Source organism: Dermacentor andersoni, chromosome 11 (assembly GCF_023375885.2).
Source record: "Dermacentor andersoni chromosome 11, qqDerAnde1_hic_scaffold, whole genome shotgun sequence".
NCBI lineage: Eukaryota > Metazoa > Arthropoda > Arachnida > Ixodida > Ixodidae > Dermacentor > Dermacentor andersoni.
The window spans coordinates 81861050-81878533 of record NC_092824.1 but is presented as its reverse complement, the minus strand read 5'-3'; the positions used below and the strand labels follow the sequence as shown (position 1 = coordinate 81878533).

General features: G+C 42.3%; 1 protein-coding gene and 1 long non-coding RNA gene across 2 annotated transcripts in view; one reads left to right on the top strand and one right to left on the bottom strand.

The window, feature by feature from the left end:
* Window positions 1-4242: 4242 nt before the first annotated feature.
* Window positions 4243-17484, bottom strand: part of LOC140214120 (uncharacterized) — a 40413-nt gene continuing 27171 nt past the window's right edge. Inside the window, exons 2-3 of the long non-coding RNA XR_011891051.1 lie at window positions 4708-4841; window positions 4243-4269 (exon numbers count right to left, since the gene is read on the bottom strand). This is a non-coding gene — a long non-coding RNA (uncharacterized lncRNA). The remainder of the gene's footprint in view (window positions 4270-4707; window positions 4842-17484) is intronic.
* Window positions 4729-17484, top strand: part of LOC126517507 (angiopoietin-1 receptor-like) — a 36609-nt gene continuing 23853 nt past the window's right edge. The window contains exons 1-6 of the mRNA XM_072285456.1: window positions 4729-4806; window positions 7253-7362; window positions 8715-8904; window positions 12106-12202; window positions 13505-13751; window positions 16898-16955. Coding sequence (XP_072141557.1) covers window positions 4764-4806; window positions 7253-7362; window positions 8715-8904; window positions 12106-12202; window positions 13505-13751; window positions 16898-16955 — 745 coding nt within the window. The 5' untranslated portion in view covers window positions 4729-4763. The remainder of the gene's footprint in view (window positions 4807-7252; window positions 7363-8714; window positions 8905-12105; window positions 12203-13504; window positions 13752-16897; window positions 16956-17484) is intronic.

The following is a 17484-nucleotide window of genomic DNA, read 5'->3' as shown; positions in this document are numbered from 1 at the left end:
CTTTGTCTTCAGACAACTGTATGAGTAAGTGAAGAAAACGCGAAATTGCTGGCCCGTGTCCAGGCGCGCACGTGAAGCGACGCGTGCACGAGCGTAGTCACGCTAACTCGTTAAAGTTATCTCGTAGTATTGTTTCTATCTCTCTCTTTAATGTTAGCAGTACGCGTTAACTTCAGGGTTGACATAGGTGATGTTGAACCTCGTAATGTTGAACGCACAACGTTGAGCGCTCGAGCAGATGAAATGTTTCTCAATGCAGCGCATGCAAGCGTAGCTCATAAGCATAACACCTTGCGGCAACGTCCGCCCAACCATTCCGTGATCGTGACTCGCGAGGAAGTGTTACAGGTTCCCACATTGATTCACTCCTTATAGCGTGTCATGGCACTTCGGCGATTGCCGACACGTACGCCGTGACGCCAGCGCTGGCTAGTTGTTGCCCGCATTGCAACCCAAAGCAAGCACAATTAATTTTACTTGGTCCAGTGACATTGCTCGATCGCGGCCTAAACGAAAGCAAGCGTGCATGCTTGGTAAACATGAAGGTATTCAGAAATGCCAGTTGTGCCCAGGTGTGCAAGACACGCCCTAATCGCGATGCATAATACAGGTGCAACAAGTTTCAGATAGACTGAAACCTTGTTGTCACCTTGTTTCCCAATATCTTGTTTTCATTTACACCTACAGTGTGGCAAGTTGGAGTAGTATTTATTTATTTATTTGTCAGAATGCCCCTTTTTTTCACCCAAGTCAACACGGTTTCCGCAAAAATTATTCCTGTGACACTCAACTTGCTCTTTTCTTGCACGACTTACATTTAAACCTAGATCGTAACATCCCGACTGATACAATATTTTTAGATTTCGAAAAAGCATTCGATAAGGTCCCTCATAATCGTCTCTTAATAAAGTTATCGCGTCTTAACATTCATCCTTGTGTTCTAAGCTGGATTCGAGGGTTTTTAACTAACCGTGAGCAATTCGTATACGCTAACTCTCAGTCTTCATCCTTAACACCCGTGCTTTCAGGCGTACCTCAAGGTACCGTACTTGGTCCCCTCCTTTTCTTAATATACATCAATGACCTACCTTGTAATATTTCTTCTCATATCCGACTCTTCGCTGATGATTGTGTGGTTTACCGAGCAGTTACTAACCCCAGCGACCATTTTGCGTTACAAAATGACCTATCGCGCATACAAAACTGGTGTACCACTTGGCTCATGTCTTTAAATGTAGCTAAAACCGTGTTAATGTCTATTCATCGTCGTCGTAATTACGATATACCTAATTATAGCATCAATAACACGCAGATTGCAACAACGGATTCATTCAAATATCTTGGTGTGTACATCTCGCGTGACTTAACTTGAACCTGTCATGTTAACCACATAATAAACTCTGCTAATCGTACTCTAGGTTATCTACGCCGTAACCTTTTCCTCGCTCCTCCCTCTATTAAACAACTTGCTTTTCTAACCTTTGTGCGGCCCAAGCTTGAGTATGCCGAAGCTATTTTTGACCCCCAGCACAATAACCTTATTAAAGCCCTCGAGTCGGTTCAGAACCGCGCGACACGATTTATCCTGTCAACTTATTCATACAATTCAAGTATCTCGGCACTAAAAGCCCAAATAAACTTACCCTCTCTAGCCTCACGCCGTAGAATAGCCCGTCTTAAGCTTTTTTATAAATTCTTTCATTGCTTGCCTTTTGACAACCCGTACATAAAAAGAGCACATCGCATTGCCCGCACCAGTCACTCTAATACAGTATATCCCCCACAAGCCCATACCGTTACTTTTCAGCAATCATTTTTCTGCGCACAACACGAGACTGGAATGGCCTGCCTGCCGAAGTTGCCACTGTCATCGACCCACTTGCATTCAAGCGACTCATCGAAAATATCCCTTTGTAATTTGTAGTACCTATCTTTGTCACTAACTCCCCACTCCCTCATGTAATGTCTCAACAGAGACCTTTGAGGAAATGAATAAATAAATAAATAAATAAATAAATAAATAAATTACAGTGTTACAATGGGATGAGCTAGGGATGTGACATATACACGCAGAAATCCACTGATCTCTACATTAGTATATAGCGCATAGAACATAGTACAGATCAGTGGATAAATCGATTGACTAGGTAAGACCGACAGCGGTGTTAAATTGTACCCAAAACAAAGATGAAAATGCACATGAAGAAAGAAATGCTGCATGCAAATAATTAAAGCAAAAGGGGGGAATTAATTACTAAGATTCAAAAGGACATGTATGCATCCACTGAGAGTTACAAGAACAAACAAAAAATTTCAGCTGAGATAATACCAACATCCTGCAGCAAATGATTCAACTGCATTGACTGCATAAAGTTGTGTTCACTAATTCTGATACTGTTTACGGTCATACACTATGCACAATGCAGTTTCACAAACAATATTGAAGAAAAGACAGATTTTCCTCATTCCCCAGCATGTCATGACGGCTGCCAGTAACCATTTTCAGCTAGCCCAATCTCCACTCTTCTGTTGCACTATAGACGAGTACTGCTTACTTTAATTCATGTTCACTAATGGTACGTTCGACTGATTCCTACCACGCTCCAACTGAACAATGCAGAGCCTTCTTAAGATTAGAGTTGGAGAAAGCCTGCCCCAGCCAAACGATTAGCTGTTCCCAGAGCAGTTGGAGTAGCCACGTGATCAAGATTCTGTCGGATCTAAGTTGCGCTCCCAGCTCAAAGGTCTGAGCATCCGAGCACTCTGAGCTAAAGCGCGGTACTTCGAATGAACCAGAAAAATGTGTTCAGAGCATTCAATTTTGAGCCGCCAAATGTAGACAGTATTGTGAGAGTGCTCCAGAGGGCTCGAAATTGACCAGTCAAATACAGCATGTTTACTTTACCTCATGATCCAACATTGAACGTGAAAGTTGTCTACAAAGTCTGGGGCCAACTCCTTAGCACTTTGTTGATATGTGTGGCCAATGCATGTACACCCGGCCACAAAATATTGTGGGGCACGAGATTTGAGAAAAAGCTGAATATCTCTGCAACCTCGCAACGCAGTATGGTATTTGCATTTCGGGCCTCGACCAGGATATGCTAACAACACTGTCGTATATAGTTTTACCGGTTACTGCTACAAGCTGCTCGGCAATTGAACATTTTCGGAGATCCCTTGGTCCATAAACTTTTGTCGTCGGGTGTACATTCTGCAGTATTTCCTCTCGTGACAATGAAGACTGCACTAAGTAATACATAATCACTCTGAAATGTGAGCAGGATGGAACAATTCATAATGCCTCTTACACATGAACCAAAGTGCATTGTACAAGTGCTGGGCAGCTGGTTTCTAAACATGGTAGTTTCGAAACTTTACCAAAACCTGAGTCATGCCACAGTAATGAATGCAATGTGAGAGAAGCTGTAAATGTAGAGACACATTCTAAACAGTTTCTGTCAGTCTAGCCTCTGAGCTTTCCATTTTTCTATATTTATAATTTTTAAAAAAGTATGCGCATATAAAGCACATGTTAAAATCTATGTGAAGCGAAGCTTAGTGAAGCAGTTATCTAATTCAGTGCTTTACAACAACAGTGATGCGTACAATTGACTTTCATGCTATGGAATGTGTAATATCATCACTCATAAGCTATGTCGAAACTAACTCCATATCAAGCATATGCACAGTTTGAGTCAAGACGTGTACGCAATGTCACAAGGACAAAGGCAATGCATGATGCTTGTCAGGGAAAGAATGGTGATGACAGGTGTATGCACAGAAAAGGACAATGCATATCAAGCAACATTTAGGGATTCTGTACCTCTTGTGTCACAAAGAAGCATAACCGTTCTGGACAGGCACAAACTCAGTGGCAGAGATACTCCGTGGTTACATCAAACAAAATAAAGTAAATCAAAGAATTCATTAAATATAATTTTACCATTCCATTAAGAGATTGCTATGCTTTAGATACACCTGTGAGTCGACATTATATGCAGAAGTTTATGTGGGAAGTTATTTTTTTGTTACGCAGAACATAGCTGCACGTGCATGGTCAGTATACAAAAGTAATATCAGCCCATTCGCTGGTACACTTATTCACTGCACGTACAACTTGTGTGTGTGTGTCCACAAGTACATCCAAGATAGCAACCCACCCAAGAGCAGTCAGCAGCCAGGCAGGCATGCCAAACTCGGGAAAATAGGCAAAGACAGTGCATGGTGCACTATACTTGCCTTGTGGAACTTTATCGCAGAGCTGGCCTGCAGGAAGAGAGATTTGTGAAAGGCTCAACAAGCACTCCAGACTTCTTGCTTTCCTACTGTATCTAGAAGACCTGTGGCACTGATAGTCCCCAAATTACATTACCTTGGTGTTACACACACTAATCCTCAATGACATTAGAGTTTGGACTAGTCAGTGTGGTGTTCCCTATGTGACTAGTGACCAAGTGATGTAACGTTGGTTCTCCTAACTTGCTACCACATACGTCCGTGCCATCAAGTTCCTTGAATCCTGTAATCCACTTTCTGTTTATTATTATATTTTTACTCCAATAGGATTCGGATTCTTTGTCCTAGAATTAACCCTGTCATGAGCTCATTTCATAGGGCTCATAAGGTGTGGAAACAAATGAATGAAATCACACCCAAAGCTATCAGCAGGGGAACCTGCAAAGCATTCCCCTTAGAAATGCTTACTTGGCATTTTCACATGTGCAGCCCTCGTTCCCGGTTGCTTGGAGAAGTAGGCTGGCATGGGGCGACGTTGGCTTTGGCTTTTTCTCGCATGGCTTCCAGGTGAGTACTCATCTCCAGCATTCTCTAACACAGTTCTGGAAAGGCAATGGAAATACAGTTGTACTACCTTAAAGCCTTTTGTCTCATTTAAGCAGAGTGCTTAGAATTTTTTTTTCTGTTATTAATGCATTAGCTTTCATAGGGTACTTCACACACTTTCCAGGGGCCACTTATCTATGTATCTATGTTTGTATCTCACCATTTTCCCACCTACCTGGGTCACTGGGTAGTCAGTGGTCAAATGGGCAGTGCATCAGGCTGCTTGCTGAGGCAACAGGGTTCGAAACCAACCATCAGATCAATTTGGGTCACTGAGTATGTGGCAACGTGAGCATTAGTGCCGCTCTTCAATGAACCTCTTTCATGTCGACACAGGCCACTGTAGAAACAGGACCAATGTTCGAAGAAACTCTTTGATGCCGACTTGGAGTAGTGGGTACATGCCACTCGGTCTGTGCTGTTCTCTAATAAACGTCTTTGATGTCAACTTGGGTCACTGGGCATGTGCCAGTACGTGTGTGCCGCTTTTCAATCAACGTCTTTGATGCCAACTTGGATAACTAGGTATGCGCTGCTCTACAACGACGAAAAAGATCCCTTAAATTTCTCCTATGCTGAGCGGAATTAAACCCACATCACAAGGGTTCCTCAAGACAGCAACCCAGCGCATTAGCAGGCTGTGGCATAAATGCACTGGGTATGTGCCGCTTTTCGATGAACCTCTCGCCAACTTGGGCCACAGAGAGTGTGCCACCTGGTGAGTGGCAAGTTAGTGAACAATTCTCATCATTTACTGGTGTGCCACGCTTCTCATCACTCGGGGGGGCTACGCACATACTTCTCGGCAGTGCCACTAGATGGTGCAACATGTCCAGAAGTATGAGAGAGGAGCTCGGTTGCCGCATGATGTGTTTCTAAGAGTTTGCACACACCGGTCCACCATGCATTTCAGAAGGCACACGCAGGCTTCGCAGCGGCAGCACTAGGTCACACTGAGTGTTCTTAGGGAAGTGCTTAAGAGAAGTCCTGCTGCAGTACATACCTAACGAAACTCATTTCAACGGTGGCAATATGTCGTGTTGCTCTATTGATTCAATGCTAAAAAGCATTACTGTCGACGGTCATCGTGACATGGGTTCTGCCAACTTCTATATTTATGAATTTTATTTCTAGTGTCACCTAGTGACATTTAGTGTTCCAAGTTGGCCATAAACGGCTAGAAACTCACAAACCACAATGGGGAGAGAAAAGCCAAAGGAAGCTATCACTCAAAAAGCATCGTCAGTATCCCTCAAGCATAGTGTGGCATGACCCAGAAAGTTGGGAACTAGCATTATTTCAGAGATTATATAACACCCGGAGTTACCCGTGGCCTGTTGAAAAATCTCAAGTGACGTGCTGGGACTTATGTCATATCCTCTAACTACCAGGTGCATGCATCATCTGCTTAGGTGTTATTTAATGACTGCAAGTAAGAAATTAGGTGATTACCAGCCCTGCAGCTTTGTCAGGCCTGTTTCAACTGTATAAATCACTTATCTATAGCCAATTCAGCCAAAGTGGTATTTAGTTGAAGTTGATCTTTAACTGCGCTGCCTCGACACTTGGGCGCGCAGGGTGCTGTCGAGCCGGGCACAGTGACGACACAACGCGGCGCCGTACACCTCGCAGTCGACGTGCCTCCACACGCCCAGGGCGTCGACACGAGCGCGAGTCGGGTCCACATTTAAAGGGGTCAATGAGGCAAATATTAGGACAAATTGAAGCAATAAGTTTAAATGCAATTTATAGCATTTTATAGTTAAGGTGAAAGCATAGTGCTGGTTGGGGAGTAGTTGCAGTTTGAGCCCTAAACTTTTTACAAATGTTGAAGATACAAAATTCAGCTAGTCAGGAATGTCTGCAGCGTTCTGTCACAGCTAATCTGTACTGTGTCTCAGGTGGACTATATTGCTCATCTGTGTGCTCCATCCACTAGTGCACTTAAGGCTGAGAAAATTTACATGTTACGGATGAATATAGCAAATATTACAATTTTGTGAACAGGACTTCTTGTGCAACTCGCTTAACCAAAGTCAAAATGTCAATGAAATTGCCACATTAATTTCTCCTGCTTCACAACGTGTGGCCAAATATTTGCTACAGATCTATAAGGTCCACTTTTGTTGCATTCAGCAAACTCGATGCCTCAAGCTTTCTTTAATTATTTTTCTGTGTCTATCAATTGTTTAGATATCTGACAACTCGAACACCTAGGTTAGAAAATGTGTTTCCAAAGGTGGGTAGAGTATAACATTTTCTCTCAAATGCAAAACAAGTTTCCTTCAGATTGATTGGGCAGTTCCTCAAAGAGAGCATTTATGCATGTTACAAATTTTTATTGGCAAGTAAACATTATCCCCAAGCCAAAGCTTCCTCTTAAGCCTTGCCTCTGCGCACCATGCAGCCTGCAACTCCCTCAGAGGACCTCGAATCGTCTCCCTGGAGAACTCAACGGAGACCACACTGGATATCAAGTGGACCCCAGTGGCCTCAACAAATGTCAACCTGTACACGGTAAGCATTCCAGTCATGTGTCAAAATAGCTCTACTGAGATGTCGCAGAAAGGAAAATGTTGTGCATTCCCTCATTCATAATATTTCATGTGCATCTATGTGCCATAGAACATTGGCACTACTTAGGAAGTGCTTCCCATTTTTCCAACCCTGTAAACATAGTTGCTGTTTGAGGTGTAAGGTGACATTATTTTTTCTTTATTGGTGTAAATAACAACTAAAAGCATAGTACAGTGAAACCTCATTAATATGTAGTTGGTGGTTAACATAGATCAGGTACGCACTAAGTGGTGCACTATTTAATTGACAATGGCAGAGATGAATGGCTATAGACTTACGGGCAAAAAGTCTGTTAATTCTCACTTACACATACAGACAGACAGGTTAGATTTGCAAGCAAGCAGCAAAAAATCTATTATCTTCATTTGCAAGTGAGGCTGCCATGCAGCAACAATGGCATCCTAAAACTCAGCATGACCAAGAGCCAGTTTCTCCATCAGTCCCCACTTCTCCGCAAACGCCCTCATGACGATCAATGCACTGTCTGCACCGGATATGGAAGGGCCATCATCCACATCGTCCACGACGATAACGTGGAAGCACTAGAAGCTATGGGAGCAGAAAACATGTTATGGCTACCATGTTTTGACATCACTATCGGTGGTGACTGTAGTACCGATAAGGTCCATGCGCTGCAATTTTGCTATCTGTGGTCTGCACGCTTGACATTTCGCCAATTCCACACTTGTACAAGGCGAAAAATGAAGTAAATACTACACACTAACCCTCTGGCATGCATTAAGCGACTACGACTTAAGCGGTCAGCCAATACATCATGCTCAATGGCAACAGGGTTGGAGATTCATCGCGACTATACTTTAACCGGGATTACTAGTTAAGCAGGTATGCAATAATGAGGTTTTAGTGTAGTGCCTTTAGCATTATGTGCTGCATGACAGTGAGCTGATGGTGCAAAACAGAGGAAAATGTAAAACATAAAATTGACACAATAGCACTGGCAATACAGTGTCAATAACGGCAAATAATATGCAAGCATAGTGTTAGAAGGCTATGTGAATTGAGCCAATTTTTACTAAATTAAAGGAAAGGGTATTCTAATGCTATTATAAAGGTTTCATTGTTTTCAATTCCTTTTTTTTTTTAACAGTGAGATCCAGAGTCTAGTGGCAACGTAACAGAACTACTTCAAGAGGTTTGACTGTTTTGGGTCATCTTGCCTGCGATACTCTAATTTTAAGGCTGGTCAGTGTATTTTGGTGTGAAATAACTTAAACATCAGTGTGACTTTCCCATTTTTGGCAACTTGTTTTATTGGAGAGATGTGATTGCAGGTTCGTGCCAGCCCAATTCAAACCTATGGCCCCCTGTTAGGTCCAAGCCAGGAGTGGAAGTACACAAGTGCTCGCCAGGCTGGCCTCTTGGGCCTGCACCCAGGCACCCTGTACAACGTAAGCGTGTGGGCCGATACAGCCGACGGCCCCAGTGAGACCACTTCAATAGTGGTTTGGACGGAGGTCGGAGGTTTGTCTGCTTTCTTTGCTTTACTAGGTTAGCCCTTAAGCAATAAGAAAGTCTTAACATGCACTATGCAGATAAGCACAAGTCACAGGCACACAAACAGTGTCACTGTATTTTGAAAAAAGAATAAGCCACGACATCAATACGTCCTTATCATTGGTATCGTCACAAGGTTCACTAAAATTAGCCTTTTAACTCCGTAAGGGAACTTTGATTTTTTTCACAAAAAACCTGTACCATAATGGCTTATTTTATTGTTACATGATGTGCTTAATGACGTGGTTAAAACGCACAAATATGACTGCAAATAGTGTAGCAAAACTAATCCAGTAAAAGTGATGATGATGATGATCGAATGCCTACATAGCCATCCATGTTGTTGAAAAAGAAAAGAAAAAACACTGTTTCCTTTGCGCACAATAAGTCATTCAAAAAGTGGCAAACTAACCATGACAAACTGGTTAAGCCATAAGCCAAATAGTGGTGATTGGTCATGATGAACTAAGGTTGTCAAGATTCCTTAAAGGGACACTGAAGTGAAAAATGATTTCTTCTGCATCAGTAAATTACCGTTCTACAACACCAAAAACACCACTCTTACAACGATAAGACGTTTGGTAAGCCAGAAAAAGCGCAAGAACAAAATACGGGTGGCGACGCCTACTTAAGTTCCCGCACCTGAGGGCTATGACGTCTTGGATTTTGATGGCATTTTCTAGGGCCACTAATTATATATAGCGGTACAGAATGACTACATTGTGTTCTAAAGGAACCAAATATTAAACATGGCAAGTTTCGGCAACCTTTATTCAGCCAACGCGGCCCAAATGCGAAAACATACTTTGGAATCCCCGACATCACGCTGACGTACCGGCGCTGGGGTTTCGGCGCAAAATTCAAATACTGATACTTGGACCTTCATTTTCTCATCTAATAATCAAACTATTTTTTTTAAACGACTGCCTGCAGGGTTCTCAAACAATGCTCCATTAGTCTAAACTGATTTATTGTTTCACTTTAGTGTCCCTTCAAAAGCTTCAAAGGGAAGGTAAGAATAGCACGCAGGTAGTGTTATCAGTGGCATTTTCTGCTGTATATTTGCCTAAAATGAACACCTAAATTCAGTTTGAGAACATTTGAAAACAGATAAGGATACCACAAAGGGTCAGTGACTTTATTGCTCTGTCAGTTTTAGGAGTAGAAGAGCTAGAAAGCTTGTATGTTTGGCACGTGTGGTGGTAGGCAGAGATATGCTTCACCAAGAACCCAATGAGTACACTTACCACAGGAATAGATTCTCAAACATTTTGCATAAACTGCTTCATCTCCAGCACATGTCCGATGTGGCTGATGGCAAAGAAAGGCAAGTCACAAACCTTCAAACGACTTAATTGTAGCCACATGTTTAAGAGAAACTGAATGTACAATATGGCTTTTAATATTGAAGGATTTGTGCGGTATCAATATTTCTTTATGGTCTACAATTTACATTGCTCATGATGCTTAAGTGACATCAGCAACAACTGTCTCTAATTATTAAAGATAGAAAACTTGATACGAATTTCTGCATGTCAATATTAGTAGTAGCGGATATCATAATGTGTCAATAAGAACATTAGAAATTAATTTTCAATTAACAGTTATATAGTTACATTATATCACATTCCACTTGTGGAATCAAAGCTAGTCAAAGCTAGTCTGTGTCCAAAAGGTGTTCTTTTATCTTTATTAGGAGGTCATTTCACCCCAAATTCAGGGATGTGCAATCAAACTCTTTATATCGTACTCACATTGGGCACAAACTGTTATATCCAATAGTCATTATAGGCATCACAGAGCTATATACAGTTAAACCTCGATATAAGGAACTTCAATATATGGAAATTCACAATATAACAAACTATCTAACTTTTTAAAAGTTCTTCTCTATAGAACACTATGTATCTTGAACCTCAATATAACAAAATTCCACTGCCACTGTGATAAAAAAAAAGGAGGCAATAAATGAAACTGCCGCGGACGAAGATGGCCAAACAGTTGAATTACATGTGGCTGCCCGCAAACGCGCTGAAAATCGAGCGCCGCACTACAGAAAGGGGCCGGCGAAGTGGAGCAGCAAAACTTTCTTGCCACCATGTCCTGCATTAAGTCCAAGTGCAATGAGATCCTATCGCACCATGTGCTGTGGGTGCTAGGGAAAGCATACAAGGGAAGCATGCCCAGAAGTATGGTAGCTCAATGGGTACCGAGCGCATGATAACGTGATCAAGCACATGCTAGTGGGAGAGGGGGAGCGGGAGGCAGGCGAGTTTGCATCTCCTCCTTAGCGCAGCCGTAAATGCACATAATTCTGCACATAATGCGTGCGCGCCGCATGTGCACGGCTGGGCGCACATGCGGCCTGCACGAGTTATCTTGTCTGTCTTCCTGCATGTTTGGTGCTGGAGGTCGCATATCTCTAGTTTAGGAGACCCATTGAATTCAGAGGCAGACGGCGCATTCGCTCTCCTCTGCCTGCACTTTTCATGATAGCGTCGTCCCCCTGCGGGTGACACCATCAGCTATGGCAGCAGAGTGCACGCGAATGTTTCCCAGGCTTTGCTTCGAACCGCTGATGTGAAGATATTGTTGATGTAGCATGAAACTGTATTGTTGGTCGCCGACTTTCAAATTCAACAAAATGTAATTTGTTTCTTATTAAAGTTGGTTTCTCCCTATTGCCCAATAAATCGGAAAATATTAAGGCTCCTTCTGCATAAGAAAAATTCATCAGCGATTACACATTTGCACGAAAGTTCAAACTTCACAATGTTTCAATATAGCAAAGTGCCATTTTACCAACTTCGTTATGTCATGATTTAACTATATATTAGAACTGGTGTTAGTCTTAGTGTTTCTACTTAGTAAATATGGCTTGAGCACTGACTGGCTTCAATTTTACGATTGCAATAGAATATGCACCAAAGCATAATTATTAACCTACTGCGAATTAAAAATCACTGTAAACTACTGTGACCAAAGTGCCAATGTACAACTTCTACGAATATTGGCCAACAAAAATTGTCATTTTGTCTTGTATTCCCAGTTTTTATGAACACTTAGAGAATGCCATCATTAAGATACTCTGTATACCCCTTGCAAGTTGTCTTTTTGATCAAAACTTTACTTCAGAGCACGTGTACCCTTCCACGTTGCATTCTGCAGAGCCAGACCTGCCACCTACTGTACAAGTTCTGTCACGCAATGGCACCCAGATGGTCGTGCAGCTCTCACCAGGGACAAGTTCCAGAGGACCAATTACGTAAGTGTGCTACTAGCATGCCTTGCTTTCTTTTTTTTTACGGGACTGTTGGATGTAAAGCTGTTATTTAGTGGGATTTAAGGCATCACAAAGACAAAACTGGGTGTTACAACAGTAAATTAAATCGATTAAGTGTCAGTCATAGAAAGCGGGTAAAAGTCATAATTTGAACAGTAAAAGAAATACAAACTGGGTGTTACAAGAGTGAATTACATCAGTGTCAGTCATAGAAAACAAGACAGAATTTGTACTGTAGTATAACACTCCGGCAATTAATTTCCATATTAGATCAGTAAGGTGACATTGATAGAAAACAGATAAACTAATAATTTTAACAGTAATATAACACTTCAGCAATTACTCTTCTAATTCATGAAAAACACTTGAATTCATAAAACAGACGATATGTGGTATATCTACTAGTTGATACTAGTTTTGCTTTTTCTCGGTGAAGTGCGCCACTATTCATCTCTATAAAAAAAAGATTAGCAGCATCAACTTTCTAGATTTGTGGAAACGGTTATAAATTCACCATATGATGTATTTCAAGTCTTCCATAGGGATCAATTGAATAATTATTTTGGTTAATAATTTAATTAGCCTAATTTGTACAATCAGTTGTATAATTACTACATCAAGTCATTTTCTAATGTACGACTTTGTGGTAAATGCAATCAATATTGTAGTGAAAATTACATTTGCACCTTTTAATTATTTGTGCTTATGGTAAGTGAAATGATAACACAGCCATTTCTTGTAGTTTTCAAGAAAAAATTTAGAAAAAGATTCAGCTCCAACACAATGCTGGAACCTAATGCGATGCTTGTTTGAGTTGGCGAGGTAGCAGCAGTAGCTTACGACATGAACAGAGGCTCATCACCTGTAGCTGTCTGCGCGCAAGGACAAAGGCGATGTGCGATGCTTGTAAAGGGAAGAATGTAGGTGAGAGGTGATGCGCAGAGTAGGACGACACATATCTAAATAAGGCTCCATTCCGTACCCCTTGTGTCACTGGCACATACTCTTAAAGATCGGCCAAGAATGGGCACATACCCAGTGGTGTATGTACCCAGTGACCCACATTGTCCACTAGACCAGACAACAGCCAACTTCTCTATTCAGGCCCATACCCAGTGCTCCAAGTTTTCTACTCAGCAAGAAAAACAGCCAGCACATACCAAGCTGATCAAGTTGTCTATATATATACACAGACATATCCAGCAAGAAAATGACGACAAGCACTAAACCTCAGAGAAAATCCAATGATACTTCACTTCAAAAAGCTTGTGGTCTTCTTTTCAGGGGTTACCGACTCGTTGCGTTTGAGCGAAGTAGCCTAATGGCATTTAGCCCGGAGCGGCTGGCAGGGCATCGAGAAGCTGCAGAGGCCGGCACGCCGTTCTACATTGCAGCTGAAGTGGGACCAGAGTGGGAAAATCGGACATTCGTATTCGGCGATGGCCGCTCCTATGGTGGATTTATCAACGCCCCCCTGTCGCCCAGTGAAGACTACCTTCCAATTCAAGGTGTTGCCAGTACGCTCAATGGGGTAAGCACCAGCGTCTGGATTGGAGCCCATGAAAATCGTTCTGTTTACGGCGCTGTGCTTTTCACACAAAGGACAATGTAAACAGGACCAACAAATGACTGTGCATGTTTGTTTATTTCGTTTATATTTTTATATATGAAAAGTATAGGGCAGTCAACAACGATGTCATACAAGCTAGACCCAGCTGAAGCCTCATTAAGCCCACGTACAGCAAGCTGTTTCATGGATTAAATGTTGTTCATTATAAACAAAAGTTAGTGGCGACAGAACGTTAGTGAAAATGTTGCATTTACAATGAAGATACTTGAAAGAATCCACATTGTAAATGCAAGTTCTGTATGTACCGATAGCTAAACAGCAGTTAAATTACCGTATTTACTCGCATAATGATTGCAATCGCGTAATGATCGCTCCCCTGAATTTTGTCGTCAAAATTCAATTTTTTTTTTAATTTATCGTGTAATGATCGCACCCCGAACTTGCCGAAGCGATATGTCGTGTGTGAAGTCTAGCTAATAATGATCGCGCTCACTATCTGTCGAATACTACACAACGACTCTTCAAGACAAACCAAGCAGTCTGCACGCACCAAACATTCATATGCAGATGCCCCATTTCATTCCTTTTGTCACTTTCCGCACTTCCATGACAAAAAAAAAGCTACAACCAAACTTGCCTTTATTATGTGTAGGCTTTTAATGGTTGTGGCCAACAACAACAACAAAAAAGGCGCCTTTCGATTCTTCTCGTTTGCACTTGTGCGCACGCAACAAATTGCGAACGGCAATGATAGCAGCCATTACACTGATACGTTAAAAGTGTACCCTATTCATACGCCGACACTTGTAACACAGCTAAGATATTCGCCCAGCCTTAATGGAAACGTGCCGTATTAGGATAGTAGTGAAGACAAATGCTGCTGTTTCCGCAGCATGCCCGCCATCTGTTCCGATGTCTCTGGCAGCTAAGCGCGCCCATCTGTTTCCGGTTCCCACGTGGGAGTGGCCCACTTTGTGAAGACTCACGATCTGCAGGACTTCATTAAAGTTTTACTATACCGTACCATCTGTTTCTGTCCCCTCAAAGTGGACATGGCTACTTTATTACCGCAAACCTGCCGATATTAACGATATTATTCTTTACTGATACGGAAGAAACTGTTTCAATGCACGTAATGTACTCACGAGAAGAAAAAAAATCGCGTTCAGTGCGTTTGGCTTGCACCACCGGCCGCCATTTTTGTTTTGGTGTCCCGCACTACATACAGTGGCAGCCACCTATTTGTTGACCTTTTGTCATCCCGCAGCAAATGCGGGATGAAAAAAATATTTTGTTTCTTTTTGCGGGAAATTTAACCCGCGTAATGATCGCACCCCTGAATTTGCGTCAATTTATTCACAAGAAAGTGCGATCATTATGCGAGTAAATATGGTGGTTCTAGTGCTTTGGCGCAGTTATCCAACATGATCGCAGTTTGTCTATACTGGTAGTGTATCTTGTTTTACGAGCAGATTCAATGAATACCAAATTTCCCTTCTTAGGATTTTATGCCAAAGCTTCGTAATGTCATAGATATCAACGTGTTAGCATATTTGAGCCATTTTTATCCTGGAAACGTTCACTCATCATTCCGTGTTAATTCCTTGCTTGCTTTCAAATCCATCAAAGTCTTTATTGCTAAACAAACTAGTCCCGGAAGGAAGCTGTCACTATCTATGATGCCACAGAGCAGTGTTGCAGGAACTTCAGGGTTGCATCACCAGCAATCTTTGGTTCTTAATGCAGTTAGCATGCTGATCTTCAATTTAAAGAAATCCTTTAAAATTTCTTTGGTGCTAGGCAGATTCAAACCCACGTCACACAGTTGCCTCAAGCACAGCAGCTCAATTCCTTAGTGCAGCACGACAAATGCCTGCAAGCCGCGAGGGCTTAATTATCAGCATTGGCTCCCACCAGCGCGATCTCAGAGGCCACACAATCTCAGATCGGGACTTTCTGCATGCTACGCTAGATGGTGCAACATGTCCAGAAGGAAGCGCGAGAGAGTAGCCAGCTGCAGAACACAGCTCATACATGACACGTTTCAGTGGTGGCCCATACTGTGTGTCGCTACATTGCTTTAATGCTAATTGCAGTGACGTTGACAGTAACCACGAGATGGGTTCTGCCAAAATTTTTCCCTTGTTCCTGTCTTGCCAAGCCTTCAGTCGCAGCACACCAACTGTGCAAACTAACCATTTAACGCTATCAGTGCCATGATTATATTTTTCAGGAAATCCCTAATATCGCCCAAATTTTTTTCACTGATTCACTGTGAACAGCTCTTGTTATTGAAAAATCAGCAGTTCATTTGTTATTTTCTGCAATGTGGTACACTGATTTTTTTTTTTCATGTTTGTGAGTTGTTGAAAAGAATAACCGCAGAAACAATCTCTATGAAGCTTAACATTTGTTGGAAAAGAAGTGAAACATGCTTTTGTTGTCCTCCATACGACATGTTGTGGGCGCAAGGAAAATGCAGATGCACCGGCAGCAAAGTGCTTTCGTCAATCTGTGCTCACGCGACCCAAGCCACCAGAAGCTTCAAGCTTTCCTCGCAATCATCAGTACTAAGTTGAAGGGCCCGAACACAACTCACTGGAGCTTTGGCGGGTATAATTCTTTACTCGAGGTGAAAAATATGTTCAAGAACACCACAATTCCAGCATTGAATAAGGCAGCCGTTGTCACTACAGCTACCCAATTCCATGTCACTATTTTTTAAACAAAGGGAGCCAGGCTTTCATGGCACTTCAGTCAACCATGCCCACAAGAAAATCAGTTTTCTGAGAAGCCAGTGTGATCTAGGGCTCAGCATTCTCACCGAAATCTAAAGCACTGCCGCTCGTCTGTGGCGCTCAGCAAACGAAATGAAATCCCTGGATGAGCGAGGCTCATCATTTGCATATAATAGAGAAATGTATACAATATTTTCTTCATCATAGGCGTATAATAGAGAAAACGACTGGACAAGTGACCTTGGCACGGAAAGCGTTCATTGGAGCCTAATATTTCTCTTTACCCTACCTTTGATTGCCGTGTATGGGTGGAATATTTTTGTCCTGCAGCGGAGATAAGTTGGATGATAGCAGCCTTTCTTGTTGCAGGTGACCAAATACGCATACTCGGTGGAAGGCCCAAGCACGGAGCGTATTCAGCCACCTGGTAAGTGCCCCAATGTTAACACAACCAGCCACAGAAGTTTACGACCTGCACAATGCAAATGAAAAAAAGTGATTCCAGAAGGGTTATGCCCATTCTCAGAACAGTGCATAAAGATGGCACGTGGAGAAAGAAAAGGCAAGACATTGCTGTCTCTTTACTTCCTTCTTCTACCCACCATGGTCACTCGGTGCCTACGGCGTTGCACGGCTGCAATCGAGGTTGCGGGTTTGATCTCGGCCACAGTGGCCACATTACGATGGGGGCGAAATGTGAAAATGCTTGTGCACTTAGATTTAGGTGCACGTTGAAGGATCCCGCATGGTCGAGATTAATCCAGAGTCCCCAAATATGGCATGCCACAATCATATCCTGGTTTTGGCTCATAAAACCCCAGAATTTCATTACCATCTTCACGTGTCCCGTCTTGTCGCACTGTTTCAAGAACGAACCAACACCAACTCGCCCAACTTTCAATACTAAATTCCATGCGATGTGGGCATGTTTCAGTTGTCTAGCCAGTTGTCATGGT